At 42.0% G+C, this 16,636-nt stretch overlaps 1 protein-coding gene across 1 annotated transcript in view; it reads right to left on the bottom strand.

Moving 5' to 3' along the window:
• The window catches only part of lrp1aa (low density lipoprotein receptor-related protein 1Aa), a 112,545-nt gene that overhangs the window by 67,488 nt on the left and 28,421 nt on the right, over positions 1–16,636 (bottom strand). The window contains exons 3-6 of the mRNA XM_030778709.1: positions 15,313–15,450; positions 7,227–7,346; positions 6,588–6,716; positions 5,935–6,198 (exon numbers count right to left, since the gene is read on the bottom strand). Coding sequence (XP_030634569.1) covers positions 5,935–6,198; positions 6,588–6,716; positions 7,227–7,346; positions 15,313–15,450 — 651 coding nt within the window. The remainder of the gene's footprint in view (positions 1–5,934; positions 6,199–6,587; positions 6,717–7,226; positions 7,347–15,312; positions 15,451–16,636) is intronic.

The raw sequence follows: 16,636 nt of genomic DNA, 5'->3' as shown, positions 1-16,636 counted from the left end.
CAGACACACACACATGCAAACACATACACATGCACACACACAGACACATCTCAAAAGGCATACTTTCAATGCCACTCTCGTATATGATTTATGGAGGATTTCCCCATAATGCATAAAGTGCATCTCTAAGTGCACAGATCACTGGGATGAGAAAATGGGAGTGGTGTCTGAAAGACTCTCACATTGAATGTTATTATGCATTCATTAGCCATTACACATGTGGCCGTCTCAGACAGATCCACTCTCAGGTAACCATTTTCCAGGGTCACATATCAGGGAAATGCCATTTTCTTAGTGGAAAAAAAGGAAAGAGCCAGTATACACACTCAGAATGCCATTGCAAAAGACAGAGGTTTACAGAGAGAGACAGACAAAGAGACAGAGACAGAGAGAGACAAGGAGGGAGGGGGACAGAGAGAGAGAGAGAGAGAGAGAGAGAGAGAGAAAGTGTTTTCTACAAAGGAAACTTGGACATTGTGTATTGGCATGACTTTCACTGGAATGAAGGTCCTGATTTTTACTGGAATCAGGGGCTGTATTCCCAAAGGTACTCTTTATTTTACAACACAGACCTGTTTAAATTTTTCCAGCTGCTCCAACCAAACGGCATTGATTAAGAACTCAGATTTATAAAAAAAAAAAAAAAAAGAAAAGAAAAATAAAAATTTAGGAACTAAAAACTGGCAGAGGTGGAGAGAAAGGTTGCGCAACACCCTGAAAACCAACAAGCACAAAGCAGCAGGCTGCTCCAAAAAAAGGTCTGGAATAAAACATAAAAAAAGTCTCGGCGGCTGATCTCGATAACTCTAATTTAATTCTGAGCAAAATCGAAAGTGTTTGAGGGAAAGAGAGAAACTCCTTCCAGTCTAAACATAAACAATGTCATTCCCTCTCTCTCTCTCTCTCTCTCTCTCTCTCCCTCTCTCTCCCCTTCACCATCGCACCCACACTTTCATTCTGGAGAAAATAGAACCACTCTCATTTCATTAACTGCAATGTGCAATGCAAGGTCCAATGTTGCAAAAACACAATAGGGTAATTTAAAATACACTGTGTTCTATTTTTGTCTCTTAAACATCCGGTCGATTGGATATTCTTGAAGACAAAAAAACACACACACACACAAAACATTTGTTTTGGCTTAGCCTATATTTTGTGAGTGTACAGCTATATAAGCATTTTGGTTGTGAGTGGTTTAACTAGGTTATATAAACTAATGAATCTGTCAAACCATCATAAATTCATTTGAATCAGCTATAACGCCAGCTCACATATTCCCAAACTGACGGTTTCAAGCCTTACATTTCTCCTCCTTTGCACAATCTTCTATAAATAAGGAATAGAGCAGTGTTCGCAGCACTTTTAAACAAATATTGTCTGGAGAAAGCATTAACCAGGAAACTCGCAAACTAAGAGAGAGAAAAACAAGGCAAAGCCTCCCAAAGCAGCGTCAGACAGTTGGGTGAGCGGGGCTGGTAGGGCCGCCAGAGAGAAGAGGAGAGAGAGGAGGAAAGAGTCATAGAAAGAGAAAGATCAGACAGGAAGAAGGAGGGAACAGAGAAGAAAGGGGAAACAGAAAAATGAACAGAGAAGGAGAAAGAAGAGAGAGAGAGAGAGAGAGAGGGAGGGAAAGAGAGAGAGAGAGAGGGAGGGAAAAAGAGAGAGAGAGAGAGAGAGAGATTAGAGACAAAACAAAGTGCTGAATGTTGACTAGGCCAAAAAACGTGGAGCAGCCGCAGTCAAGCAGGAGTCAGTCCGAACACATGACCCTTTAAGAGGCTTCTCCAGAAAGTTCCGTACCAAGCAGACTGCTTGTCAGACAGCCGCTGTCTCATTCTTTCGTTCCTCGAAAAACCACTATCGGTTCATTTTTACATTATCTTTTTTTGTTGTTAATGCTGCAGTAAGCATCGTAGATCCATCAGACTACAGCAAAGACACAAGCACTGAGCACTTAGGAACACATAAATAAACGTGCGTATGAACTGTCAAACGGCGAAATGCTGACATTAAGGTAAGCCTTATGCCTGACATTCCCATCCATTATATAAACTGCTAAAAGCTTGGGATACATGTAATGAGCGTTAGAAAACAGGAACCAGGTTATTTAACTTTGTCATTTTTTTTTGTCCTGGAAGTCATCTAATTTGGACAAACAATCTGTCATTTCATTTAAGTTCCTTGTAATTTATGTTTTGTAAACTGACTGGGGGCTGGGTGGGGGCTGGGGGTATATTTCTTAACCAGTCAACCACAGTGGCTGGGGTATGTTTTATAATACAGGGTATATGTGCCTAAACAAACCCAGACAACCTACACAAACCTCATACAAAACACACACACACACACGCATCCCAAACACATGGGATAATAACTTCCTTGTGACTAACATAAATAACAGTCACAGCATTTTACAAACATCTTGCACAACACTTTTTTTTTCCCAGAATCACAGTTGTACCAAACCAGTGGGCTGTTTGAGAGTCTGGTAGACAAACCAGTTACCTTACGCCTGACATGCAAAAACCTTCACAGTTTATGCAGATCATTCCACGGATATGTATAATTTAATCTCTGAATGATAAGTAAAGGTAATGTATCGTCATGTCATGCAGACAGCTGGGGGGCTGGAAGTATTTAACGTGTGTGTGTGTGTGTGTGTGTGTGTGTGTGTGTGTGTGTGTGTGTGTGTGTGTGAGTAAAAGAAAATGTATCCTCACATTTCACAATTTCACAAATGTTCTTGTTTGTGTTGGTTATCGTGCACAAACACCTGTGTGAGTCAGATACCCAGCACAGATTCAACAAGCCTAAGATTCCACATCAGATTAGCTTGGGCAGTTAGCGCCGTGCCGGCTAATCGCGTCTACAGGTTTTAACAACAACTCCCCCGCCCAACCCGACGACCTGTTTTCACAGCGGAGCTGCTATTGTCGTTTGGGTCGAGGTAGCCAACACGTTTAGAGCAGATGGAATTCTTCTTATCCCAGCCAATACAGCACTTGTATGACCTAAATAAAAGTCGAAAAAAGAAAGGAGGAGGAGAAGGGAGGAGAAAAGAGGTGGACAGAGTATTTTAACCTTCAAGGGCGGGACAAAGACGGCTATGAAGCAGATGTGTGGCTGTGGTGTGCTTACTGACATATTATGGCTCTTGTGGTTTGTGGTGATGTGGCCCTCTGTGTTTAGCAACAGATCTGGTGTCAGCTTTTGCTTTGCCAGATCTAATTTTAACCATTATAAAGACAGAGCCAAAACTGGTCTCCTATCAGTCTCAATTTGTGTAAGGTGTCAACATGTTGTTTCCTCTTAGTGGTACAGAGACACACACATATATATATATTACACATATTTGCCAGAGAATGGAAAAAAGAGCTCAGTCTACATGGAAGAAAAGATGGGGAGAGAGAGAGAGGGAGAGAGAGAGAGAGAGGGAGAGAGGGAAAGAAGTGATGGGGGGAAGTCAGTTAGGGAACAAAAGAGCACATCTGGATGGACTCATCTGGATGACATGCCAAGGTCATGAATCACTAGAAACGCATCATTTCCTGCGCGACCCTAACACTGGCTGCCATGACGACCTCAGCAACACATAGTTGAGTAAAGACTGCTATAACAGTTATATAACAGTGTATGAACTCTAAACTTTCACCCAGTGTCATGCTTATAGTACACTTATGTATTTTTACGAGCTTCTTATATCATCCCTTACCATAAAGAAATATAGTGAGGCCTGTGTTTACAAATGTATTAAAACGACTCAGCGTTCAGAATGATCAGAAGCTCTGTGTCACAGATGTTCCAACAGTGCAAAAGAAATATGTTTACGGCTTTCTAAATGAATCATTACCATTAGTGTTTCTCAGTGACACAGTAATGCTCGACCTCTCACAGTCGTATTTTTGCTGATGTTTTAAAAGCCAAACCATAAGTAAAACATAAGCCTGACTTAACCCTTGAATTATCTCCTTCTCTTGCTTATTTTGACATGGGGAGCAGGCAGTTACACCCACGTTGACGGAAACAGGACATGAGTAAGGTGGCTGGAGGACATCAATGATCTCTTTACCACTTCCTTTTCTGGGCAATCCAGCCCTGCTCGGCTCTGTTTGTGTGTGTGTGTGTGTGTGTGTGTGTGTGTGTGTGTGTGTGTGACTGGCTGAAGCACTGATAGCATTTGCCTCTGTCAGTGAGAGACTGTGATACAGGGTGTGCGTTTGTGTGTGTGTGTGTGTGTGTAAGATTGGGTGGGATACATCACGTGAGGAGTTGTGTAATGTGCACGTATATTGCTACACTAACATGGTTGTGTATGAGTGTTTGTGTGGGAGGTAATGCTCGCATGCGAGTTACAGGAAAGAGAGAGCAAGAGAGTAAGAGAGAGAAAGAGAGTAAGAGTGTGAGAGAGAGAGAGAGAGAGAGAGAGAGAGAGAGAGAGAGTCTTTAGAACCTTTTTGGAGGTGACAGTTTGATTTTGAAGTAGGACGCAAATTACATTTTTAAGTGAATGGTAACACTAGCATAAACCCCCAGAATTTCATTTCACATTCATAATTCCATCAACAGACAAACACAGCCAGGAGGAGAGAGGGGGTTCGGCCTCCAATTAGACACAATTACAAGGAACCGCATCCCATTAAAATGACATGCCAGTGTTGGCCCTCAACAAGTCAATTAATGAGTTCCAGTGTAGTGTTGGGTTAGGCCCCATATTTCTGCCTCAGTGGACTACAGCTATTCCCAACCATAATAACATGTGAACTAATTTAGTAGAGAAGAGCTCATAGTGAATTGTGCTGGCCCGGGCATAACAAGACATGGAATGCACAAACATGGACTGAGTGTGTCTCTGTGTACGTGAGTTTGGGTCGACATGCGTATGTACACACGTGTGGATGAATGTGCATGTGCATGTGCATGTGCTTGTTCAAGTGTGTGTGTAAGTGTGTTTGAGTGTGTGAGTGAGTGTGCATGTGAGTGTGAGTGTGCATGTGTGTATGTATGTGGCTGTGCAGGAATGCAGTGGGCACACTTGACTCAGGGGATCTAGATGAGGAATGTAAATACCGGCAGCATGGTAAGCAGTGTACAGGACAAATTGACCCCCCTCTCACCCACTTTCTCTCCCTCTCTCTCCTCTCCCCCTCTCTCTCTATCTCTGTCTACCCTTCTCTCTTCAATCACTGAACATTGTTTCTCCACAACATTTCCATTCAAAGGAGCTGTTCCACTGGTATTAGTTTTTCACCATTTTCAAAACAACCTATAGATGTTTTTTTTTTTTCTCTCTTGGAAAGTGCTCTCTCTCTCTCTGCTCAAACTATGTTGCTATGTCTCTCACTGTTCTTTTTGCTGCTTGTTATGAAGAATGATCAAGCAGCAGTCATTAAAGAAGACATAAGAACAGCGTGGGGTGGGTAGGGGGTCAACAAACTGCACCAGATACCGCTTTAGAAAATATCTGTGTAATCTCTTAGAGGCCTTGTATGGTAAAGCAGGCCTAGGCAATAAATGTATATTTTCCCTTATAGAACTGCCTGACGTATGAGCTGGCTCTTTTCCCGCCCAACCTCTGTGTAAAAGTTCAGCTGAAAATGAGGCCATAAATGTGCCATTATATTTCAGCTCCACAATGAGGGGGAGGCACAATATACAAGAACCAGGAGGAGCTGACCTATAAACCGTACACACACACACACACACACACACAAAATCCCACATACTTCTCTTAACAGCACCTAATCTGAGCTGTAACCACCCCCCCCCCCCTTTACTATGAAGAAAATGAGCAAAGCTCTTCACAGACAGTCTCTCACACCGACCCACCCTACAATACGATGCATATAATCAACCTAAATACCACCCATCTGAGCTAATACAAAAAAGCCCATGCACATTAGAGCAGTAGCCCGGGTGTTTTTTGTCGTTTCTTACGGTGTAAACTGAGCGATATGTTAATGGTCCTTTCGTCCGTGAAACTCTTCAGCCCGGGGATCCTGGCGCATTTGAGCTGAGTTCCCGCGGGGACGTCCCCCACATGGATCCAGCAGACCGTCTCCTGGGTGTAGATGAAGTCCATGGCCGTGGTCTGCTTGGTGCTGGTGAAGAGAAGGTTGTTGATGGTCGTGCCACTCAGAGACGTTGCCTGAATATTCTGCGAGTTGGCGATGAGGAGGACAGGCAGGCGTTCCACTGGCACTACAGAGAACACAAGAAAAAAAGACAAATGAAGCTCTTCAACGGTGTTCTGAACAGGTTAAAAGACAATACCTTAAGTCACACATTACAACAACACTCTAAAGATACTGCTGACAATCTGACATATGATACACCTATGAATACTGATGAACACGAGCAGACTTTACAATTGAAGGTTCACGTGAAAATTGAGCTGAGGACAGAAAACAAAACAAACAAGGCATTTCTGTTCAAAATACTGATTAACTTCTAGGGAGGTCATTAGCATTTATACCCTTGACAGTTTTCAAGAAAATATTCTTTAGGACTAGAACAAGGTGGTTAGCACAGGATATTTTACAAGGCGTAAGGAAATGAGATTAAACATGTTTGGACCGTGGTGTTCTTACCATTTTTGGCTTTGCAGGAGCGGTTGTCAGGCTGGGTGAGATAGCCCTCCACACAGGAACAGGAATAGGAACCTTCTGTGTTTGTACACGTTTGACTACAGGTTCCATAAACTGTGCACTCATCAAAGTCTAATGAAGGGGGGTGGGGGGGGGGGGGGGTCAAAATATAAAGCAAGGTTAACCAAGCATAATCCCATCCTCTGCTCTGGGATCAGCTGTTGAGGCATAACTCATGATGGTTAATATGAGGATAGGTAGTGGAAAAACTGATATTTAGTCATCCGTTTCAGGCTGGGATAAGCTAATAAAATGCAGACAACACTGATAAAGTAAAATAAGGTCAAGTCAAAATTTGTTTGCGTGGTGTTTTTTTTTCCTCATTCAGTGTCTTTCTGCTCCAGTTAAGACTCAAAGTTACTCTGATCATAAATGATTCTATGTCAGTGAGTACACAGACAGAGAGGGATGAAAAGACAGAAAGAGAGAGAGGGAAGGAAAGAAATAGAGAGAGAGAGAGTGAGAGAGAGAGGGAGGTAGATTGATAGAGATAGAAAGAAATAGAGATAGAAAGAGAGAGAAATAGAGAGAGAGAGAGAGGGAGAAAGAGAGGGAGTGAGGGAGAGAGAAAGGGACACAGACCTTTACAAGTTTTTCCATCCTGGCTGATCTCATAGCCGCTCTTGCAATAACACATTGGTCCTGTCCGTGTAACTGCACAGTTGTCGTGGCAACCAGCGAGGGTACAGTTAGAAGCAAACTCTGGAGAGAGAAAGATGAGTGGAAAAGGAGTGCTGAAGGTGAGTTCAAAGAAACACCCTCAACAGCCAATGTCACAAAGAAACTCTCCATGTGTGTTTCAAATGGCTCCAATTCAGTGTGTGGCAATTATGACTCTGAGATTGTGCATTTGCACAGTGTGTGTGTGTGTGTGTGTGCGTGTGTGTGTGTGTGTGTTCATGGATACTTATGCCCTTTTATACCAATCTGTATTCATCTGGAGTTTCACAGCATCCATCTACATCTCTCTCCTTCTTTCTCTTTGTCCCGCTCAATACACTTCAATTCAGTTTGCTTTGTTTCCATAACTGGTTTTTTCTCCAGACATTAATGTAATAAAATCATGGAAACGTTAAGCAGTTACGCCAGAGAAAAGGAGGAAAACAGTGACGAGCACGCTCTCAAAGAGTCTGTCTCAGTCTCTTTCTCTCCATCTACATTTCTTTTGTCCAAATTCAGGATCCATATTCCCCTCAGGTCTATGTGTGAGCCAGACTAATCTGTGAGGCTGTGAGACTCAGGAGGAAACCAGGAACCAGACTGGGTCTCCTGAACCCATCAGCTCATCTACTAGTGACTAGCCACTGGCGCTCAACCTGTTCTCAACACGTGGGGTTATTATTATCACAACAGCCATCTAACAGTGTCTTCTGCTAAATAGGCCTTTACTTTATCCATTCTCTCTCTAGAGACTCAGGAAATTGTAGGAGGTGGTATTTATATGATGGTGATGGCAAAATTGAATGAAAGAGACAGGAAAAGGCTAAGGTTGAAATACAACAAAGCCCTGCATATGTGAGTGTCTGTGTTTGTGTGTGTGTGTGTGTGTGTGTGTGTGTGTGTGTGCGCATGATTTCAACCCTTGTAGCACCATGTGGACCAAATGTCCTCATGCAATGATGAGAATATAAATATTTACAGACTTGTTGGGGACAAATGCTGGTCCCAGCTGACTGTTGTTTTTAAAACAGAAGGAGCCAAAATATTTCTTTGGTTATAGTTAGGTTATTAATATTTAATTACAGCATAGTGTAAGTCAATAGGATGCTCCCATTAGGCTAAAATAAAGATAAACACAAGCGTGTGTGTGTGTGTGTGTGTGTGTGTGTGAGTGTGTGTGTGTCACCATCCACTAAGCTGCTGCCATATTTTTCCTTGACATCGACTCCATCTTAATCATTCTCTGTCCCGTCTTTCTCTCCTTCACTATCAGTCCCGTTGCCATCTCTTTGACGCTGCCATTTGGCTCTGTCACAACTTTTCCTCTGCTCATTTATTTGGCCCAAATGATCTGAGACTTCATTCTTGTCATTTCTCACCCTCTAATCTAGCAAAAACTTTTATTTTAAACTCCTTTTCCAAACCATAAACCCCTGCAAAATGAGTTCAACTAATCAGTGAATCAATAGACATTAAGGGAAGAGCAATCCGTGTTATTAAAAAAAAAAAAAAAAAAAAACGGTCCATGAGACACTAAGTCACTTGCTTATAATTATCAAAGGCAATGTTCATTAGTACTTCATTACATCCAGGTGATTAAAAGAAACATAAGCACTAGAAATGAGTGGAAGCTATATATTTCATAAGTCCTATGGGAAATGAGCTGTTGGTAAAGCGTGTGGATGCAGTTTGTTTGAAGCTGGTCTGATTGATGGCAGATGTTTTGGGAGCTTTGGATGAAAGCTGCTGAGGATGCAGAAGCCCAGGGATCTGTGGCAGGCAGTCAGATGAGAAAAAACAGACTTAGGCCATTCACTGGTGAGCAGACACTTTTCGTCAGCATAACCCAGCTAAATGCAGCCAAGGACACTTCTAAGGTGGTATGTATGTGTGTGTGTGTGTGTGTGTGTGTGTGTGTGAGAGAGAGAGAGAGAGAGAAAGACAGAGAGAGTATGAGAGCATGTGTGAACGTGTGTGTGTGTGTGTGTGTGTCCAGAGTGGTATTTGTGTGCGTTGAGGATTCACGACTAATCCTCAAGAGGATTCTGGGGGGGGTGGCGTCAACTTGACAGGAAGTCAAACAAATAGGTGTCTCTTTGAGCGGTCTGGAGGGTCTATGTGATTAATAAGTGTACACACACATACACGCACACACAAACATACACACACACACACACACACACATTCACACACACAGAGCCCAGAACTAGAGCCCTGTAGCAAAAGAGAAAACAGGCAAACTTCATGCTGGTGAGGCAAAACACAACTGTAAAGATAAGCAAATGAGCAGTGCTGGTATTTTAGAGATGACCTTACAGATTCTTTTCAGAGATTACCTTTATCTCTATAGGAGAAATTAGATAGCACTTTTGCTTAAGATATATAGTTTGCCTATATATGAAAATTGGTAGAGCGGAATACACAGTTACTTGACGTCCATTAACATTCATAGTGTTATAATCATCTTGGAGAGGCCGCTGTTTTCCACGCTTTTCATAATGTCGTGCACAGTGCTGAGTGCTGATTTACATTAGAGCTCTGTAAATGTGTTTACATAATCCAAACTATTTGGACGTGGATTATATATACACTCAGGGTCCTTTTCACAACTGCCGTTTTATGATTTGCTTTGTAGTAGTAATACCATTGAATGCCCAGGTCTCTCTCTCTCTCTCTCTCTCTCTCTCTCTCTCTCTCCCTCTCTCTCTCTCTCTCTCTCTCTCTCTCCTTCTCTCTCTCTCTCCCTCCCTTAGTCACTCCCTCACCCCCTCAGAGACACACACATACACATTTACACCACCTGCAAAGAATTTACAAAGATGGCAAAAACAGTAATGTGGGGCTCTCTCTGTCTGTCTCTCTGCCTCTCTCTCTCTCTCTCTCTCACACACACACACACATACACACACACACACACACACACACACACACACACACACACACACTGGCCTCTTGCAGTCATGCCAGCGTGAATCGGCATGAACATTTGATGCCTCCTCCCATGAGTGTATGTGTGTGCTACTCTGATAAATATTTCAGCTGAAGCTCCCTGAGCATCCCTCTCGGGGCTTACTGGGGGGGGGGTTGAGATGAGAGATGGGGAAATGGAGGTGGCGGGGGGCTCATCAGACATATCCAACTCATCACACATCACTAGATAACCGAAATCAAGGTGACAACGCAGAAACAGAGCTCAGAAACCTCCCACAAACCTGGAAACATTAGAGTCATCGTCCAATCAAAATGAGAATCTGAAGAAAGGAGTGTGAATCTAAGAAGACGAGGGCTGTGTGTCTCTGAAATTAGGATTGCGTTAAAGTTTTGTAAGAACTTAATTAAATGGGTTTTTTTTTCTTTTCTGTAGCTGAAGTAATGTATGGTGTGAAAGAGATTCAGTGTTGATTAACTGCAAGACACACTTGTGTTTTCCTGATTGAGCAAATGCCTGGAAGCCTCATGGCACAATCAAATGAGTCACAATATGACAGGGTTGAGTAAAGCTCCTATGTTCTCCTTTCCCTCTTTTCCACCTTCTATTCTGACTTAATGTTCCGTTCATGCCCCCCCCCCCCCCCCCGCTTTCTCTCTCTCTCTCTCCCTTGCTCCGTGTGTGTGTGCATGTGTGTGTGTGTGTGTCTAGACATGTTGGTGTCATCTCCCCACCTTAGGCAACTGGCAACTTTGTCAGTGTCACTTCCTGTTGTGACATAATGCATGCCAGAAGGCTACATCTGTTAATGTGTGTGTGTGTGTGTGTGTGTGTGTGTGACAGAGAAAATGCAGGAAAGATAAATACCCAAAGCAAAAGTCAATGTGTTTGACAGGAGCCTAACAGCGTGATTATATTGCGGACAGACACCGATACACTGCGCTGTGAGCAGGGACACACATGAACTGGAACAAACAGTCCTGCACTGCTCCAAAGCTTCAAGACTGAGAATTTTGGCTTTTTTTTTTTTTTTTTAACAAACATACCCCTACAAAGCTTAGGACAAAGCAAAGCACCAAGTTTTTGTTACTGTCATTCCATAAAAGCCCTGTTTCAAGAGCAATTTGTGTCTGATTTAGAGTTTTGAGAATACATCATAAAATGTTAAGTGGCTATGTGGTGAATTTTCAAGTGTTTTCAGAGGACAACGATTTTATGGCACACACAAGCACTAAAGATACACAGCTAGGGACAAAGAACAAGAGGCTATAGTACAATCTATACTTGATGTGGCTCAGGTTTTCCACTATATCAATTCAATATAATGCACTTAGCCGTGACCAGGGTCACATGGTATATCACTAGTGCATTTTACATGTCTTGTGGTATGGACAGATTAATAGTGATTTCCACCAGAATTATTTTTCAATAATCATACTTTATGGCTTTCTTCAGCAGGAAATGTATGCAGGGTTCATGAGCAGTGTGTATAAACATTTAAAGAGAGTATGTGTATGTGTATATGTATATGTGTTTGTGGGTGTGTGTGTGTGTGTGTGTGTGTGTAAAGCATCATGCCTCTGTAGAAAGCTTTCCACAAGTCTGACCAATTCCATATCTGCGTTATAGCACCATTGCTGGTACAGCCCATTACTGATGCAGTTTTACCAGCGGATCTCTACATGAAAGCCAGTCACATAAACCATCCACAGATCACATTAGAACCAAGTCATAGCATTAATACAACTCACAAAGATCATTCAGACCTAGGAGAGACACACTGCGTCTGTTACATTACTCAGCACTGTCTACTCTTCCTAGTTTGTCTCTTATTCTCTAAAATGAGACTGACTACTCCAAAGAAGCCCTGTCTCCTGCCTTGTTTTGTTTCAGGAGGTTTCAAGGGTTTCATCTTGTTATAGCTGAATGGAGATCTTCTTTGTATAGTCAATTGTCAAGGACTCCAGCCCTGTATTTGAAAAAGCTGCTTAATAAACTAAAAATGTTTATTGTAAAAAGAGCCATGCAAATAAAGGTGCATTTTGAAATGTAGTTTACATATGTTTGTGTGTTCTCCCATGCAGATAAATGTGTCTTAACACATGATTACTGTGATGGTGTATATGTACAAGAATACTTGTAGCCCCAACACACCCCCCCCCCCCCAGCCGTCTCTGTGGTGTGTGTGTGTGTGTGTGTGTGTGTGTGCGTGTGTGTGTGCGTGCGTGCACTGCATGCATGTGTGTGGGATGTGTTTATGTAAAACTGCTGATGAGTAAGCCTATCACATGTATGCCTTGTACATTTACAGTGAAAGTGTGGAAATGAGTCAGTGAGCTCTGGAAGTGTGTGTGAGATCTGAGTGTGTGTGTGTGTGTGTGTGTCTGCATGCGCGTGTACATACCAGCAGCTCTGTGTATCCACATGAGTATGCTGGACCCCTGTTGGAGCTTTTACAGCGACCTGTAAACACCCAGATTTCAGCCCTCCCCCTTCACCAGCCTCTTTAACCTTTCCACAACCTTCTCATCTCCGTGTTTCCAAACTACGCACACTGCTTTAAATTCATAACCACGCTGTCCTCCGATTCACCCCAAAACCATGGCAACAGACCCTGCCTTTCTCCATGGGCTCACATTTGTCCAGTGTTTAGCCAGGTCAGTCAGCATGTGTGTTCTCAAGACGGGAAATGAAAAAACAAACATTTAAAAAAAATTTTTTAAAAAAAATCTGTATGGAGATGGTTAATTTGGGAAAATAGATTATGTGCCGTAGGGGAATCATGACTTTAGAGTGCTCCCACTTTTTGTTTTTGGAACATCAGAGTTACAGTCAACACATTATCCCAATTAACTCCTGTTTATTTTCCTATCAGGATACTAACATAAACCAACACACAGGCATGGTATATTTGAAACATATTCTGCCTCACACACACACACACACACCCACACACACACACACACGCGCACGCACGCACACACACATACGCGCGCACACATATGCACACACACATGCACACACAAAAAACAAAAAAAGTGCACTTTTTCCAAACACAATGCAGTTTTTCCAACATATATGAATAAATCAAACCACACGACAGCAAACCACGTAGAGCAAAATGACCCTTTTCCTTTCATCTACACTCAAGGTGTAATGCCAATGCCATCTCTCTCTCTCTCTCTCTCTCTGTATGGATGTATGTATATGTGTACTGGGACATTGCTTTGCTATGTTTAGTAAGAGGACTGAGGACAACAGGAAGGTTAAATGGTAATTAAGGAAAGGAAAAGACTGTTTACAGGGAGTCCCAGTGGAGGCTCATACACTGCACTGCTATCTTACTCCCTCTCTCTCTCTCTCGCTGTCTATCTCTCCCCCTCTGTCTCTCTCTCTCTCTCTCTGTCTCTCCCTCTCCTTCCGTATCTCTAACTCTGTCTGCCCCTTCTCCCTCTCCCTCTCTCTCTCTCTCTCTCTCTCTCTCTCTCTCACACACACACACACACACACCCCTATTTCCTAACATACAGACTTGAGTCTACACATTAAAACAAACTCGCATACATAAACCCCAAAGTCTACAAATTCAGACAAACTCACACAGACAAACTCTTCAGTCAACAAATTCAAACAAACTCACACAGACAAACTCTTCAGTCTACACAAACAAACTCATACAGACAAATTCTTCCGTCTACACAAACGTACACAGACAAACTCTTCAGTCTACAAATTCAAACAAACTCACACAGAAAAACTTTTCAATCTACACAAACAAACTCACACAGACAAACTCTTCAGTTCATCATAATTTCACATATCAACCTTCCAGCTCATGTTGCACAAACAGCAAGCACACATGTAAATACACACAGCATAAATTTAAGCCAAAACAAAGTGACAAAAGATCTGTCATCCTCTATGGAAAGATTCATTGCTCATACGTGAGTATGTGCCAATAAGGGAAGGAAAAACTTGCAAACACTCAGTTGCAAATTTCACACTTACACACACATACATGCACAGACGCGCACACATACACACATAGCCACACACGCACACACACACACACAGTCACACATGCATAGACGCGCACACATACACACAGAGCCACAGTTACCCTAACATGCACAAACAGACACAGTCACCACCATTCCCATCACTCACACACTCACACACACACACAAAGACACACACACACACGCACACGTCTGTTGAGATAAGAAGCCCTGGCTGAAGTAGGATGATTGATGAAATAATTGCTTTTTCCTCCATATATAACAAACAACAACAAAAAAGTGCAATTATAAAAAGAAGATGGCAATAATGGGGAAAAAAGACACGTCTGGAGGTGTGGGGTAGAGAGATTAGAGTATGACAGTCAGAGAGAGGTAGAAGTATAGCTCTCTCTTACTCCCTCACCCTTTCTCTCCTTCTCTCTCTCTCTCTCTCTCTCTCTCTCAATGCCTCACTCTACAGATAACCATGCATCTTCGTTCTTTAAAACTTTTTCACATTATGTCAGATTTTTCTAGAAGTGAGATTAATGAATCTGTCATTATATGTTTGGTATTGTTTAATAAATGAGACAGAAATTAAGACGTATTGCTTGCAAGGATATGTTTTCATGTCTGACAGCAATCTACCAAATGCCATTACGTGTAACGTGAGTAGAATAATAGCTACTATAACATCATCACAAGGCACATCGTCTAATGTGAAGTTCAGAGTCTGCAGTGTACAGTATATCAAACAGCACTCCTGCTAACTAATTATGACAACTCATTCTGAAGTATGTGAGTATATATATAATTTGTGCAGCAAAACCAGAGAATCCATGATATTAATTGCAATGTAATTACATTGTAATAACCTTTCTTGTCATTCATTTCAAAAACAGGAGTGTACTTTAGCAGTTATAACAAGGCAGTTTGTGCAATTTGGGTGGACTGATATTGATTGCACTGGTAACCATCTTGTGCATTGGCATTATCCTTGCTAATTGTATTTGCTTGTTTATTTATTTGTTTATTTGTTTGTTTGTTACATTGTGACATATTTGCAAACGGAGTGCTGTACCTCTGCAGAAGGCGCCTTCGTCCCCGCCATCAGGGCAGTCTGGAGCTCCGTTGCACAGTTTGCTCATGTGGACACAGAGTTCTGTGCCCTGGCACTGGTATTCGTTAGGGGGACAGCGAGACACACGGCTGTGTGGACCTGACCGGGCGAGAGGAGATTAGATCAGTTACAGTTACCGGAACCATCTCGAAAAATTCCATCTTGCAGACTCCAAGAATGGAGTGTGCCAACTGAGTTTACTGAAGGTTGAGTCATTTGTAAACACAGAGTCATTCGTACACATGCTGCCATTCTGTTTTAATTACAGTACGGATGGCCTCTGAATCATCTTCGTAAGAAATAACAGACAATTTCACTGGAAAATAAATCGAGATGACGTAATTTCATTTGTTTTCATTACCATGAGATGCCTAAACAAATGCACTGTATCAGACACGGAAAAAGTTACCAAAGGGGAGAGCTTCATTAAATTAAAATTTTAAAATTGTCTCAGTCTGAAAAACAAGGTTAAAAGGTCAAAATTTTTTGCAATTTTTTTTTGCTTATCCTTGTGATTCTGATTGAAAAACGAGTGCAGTGAAGGAAACTACAGTCACTGCAAAACAAGACAGATGTTAATGAGGAAATGAGGAAATCTGATACAGATACGGCAGATGAAAATCTGCTGTATGTGGAAAAATTGTTGGAAGCTGTGTGATATAATGAGAGTCTTTGTCATAACCCAACCTTCTCTGATACAGAAGCAATGAGCACAGACAAAATGAAACAGCATAGCCAACAAAACCATACAATATGAGGGATTTTATTGAACAGTAAAATGTTTCAAGCATCAAATGACTGAGTCTCCCACTCTCTTTCCCTCCCTCTGTGTGTGTCTGTGTGTGTCTGTGTGTGTGTGTGTGTGTGTGTGTGTGTGTGTGTGTGTGTGTCTGTCTGTGTGTGTGTGTGTGTGTGTGTGTGTGTGTGTGTCTGTGTGTGTGTGTGTACATTAGGGAGAGCATGTGTGGTGTGTGGTGACTGGTCTCAGTAAAAAAAAAAAAAAAGAGGAAAAAAAGAGATGAAAACATATCATTACCACCGTTGTGCACTTTATTCCATAAACTCAACATTTCAACACTCAGATTTAACAGACCATTTTTATTTTTATATCTTTTAAGTCAAGACGATGACATCAGCATTTTCAGCACACCAGTAAATATGATATGCTGCTCCCTCAAAAGTATGAACAAAGAAACAATTTATTCAACTTACCGGCTGATGCTAACAAATGGATGGCCTCATATCTAAAACTGATGCTCCAAATAATTCATAATCTCATTTTTCC

Source organism: Chanos chanos, chromosome 6, assembly GCF_902362185.1.
Source record: "Chanos chanos chromosome 6, fChaCha1.1, whole genome shotgun sequence".
Classification (NCBI taxonomy): domain Eukaryota; kingdom Metazoa; phylum Chordata; class Actinopteri; order Gonorynchiformes; family Chanidae; genus Chanos; species Chanos chanos.
The sequence above is the reverse complement of the archived record's forward strand: the minus strand, read 5'-3'. Positions and strand labels throughout refer to the sequence as shown.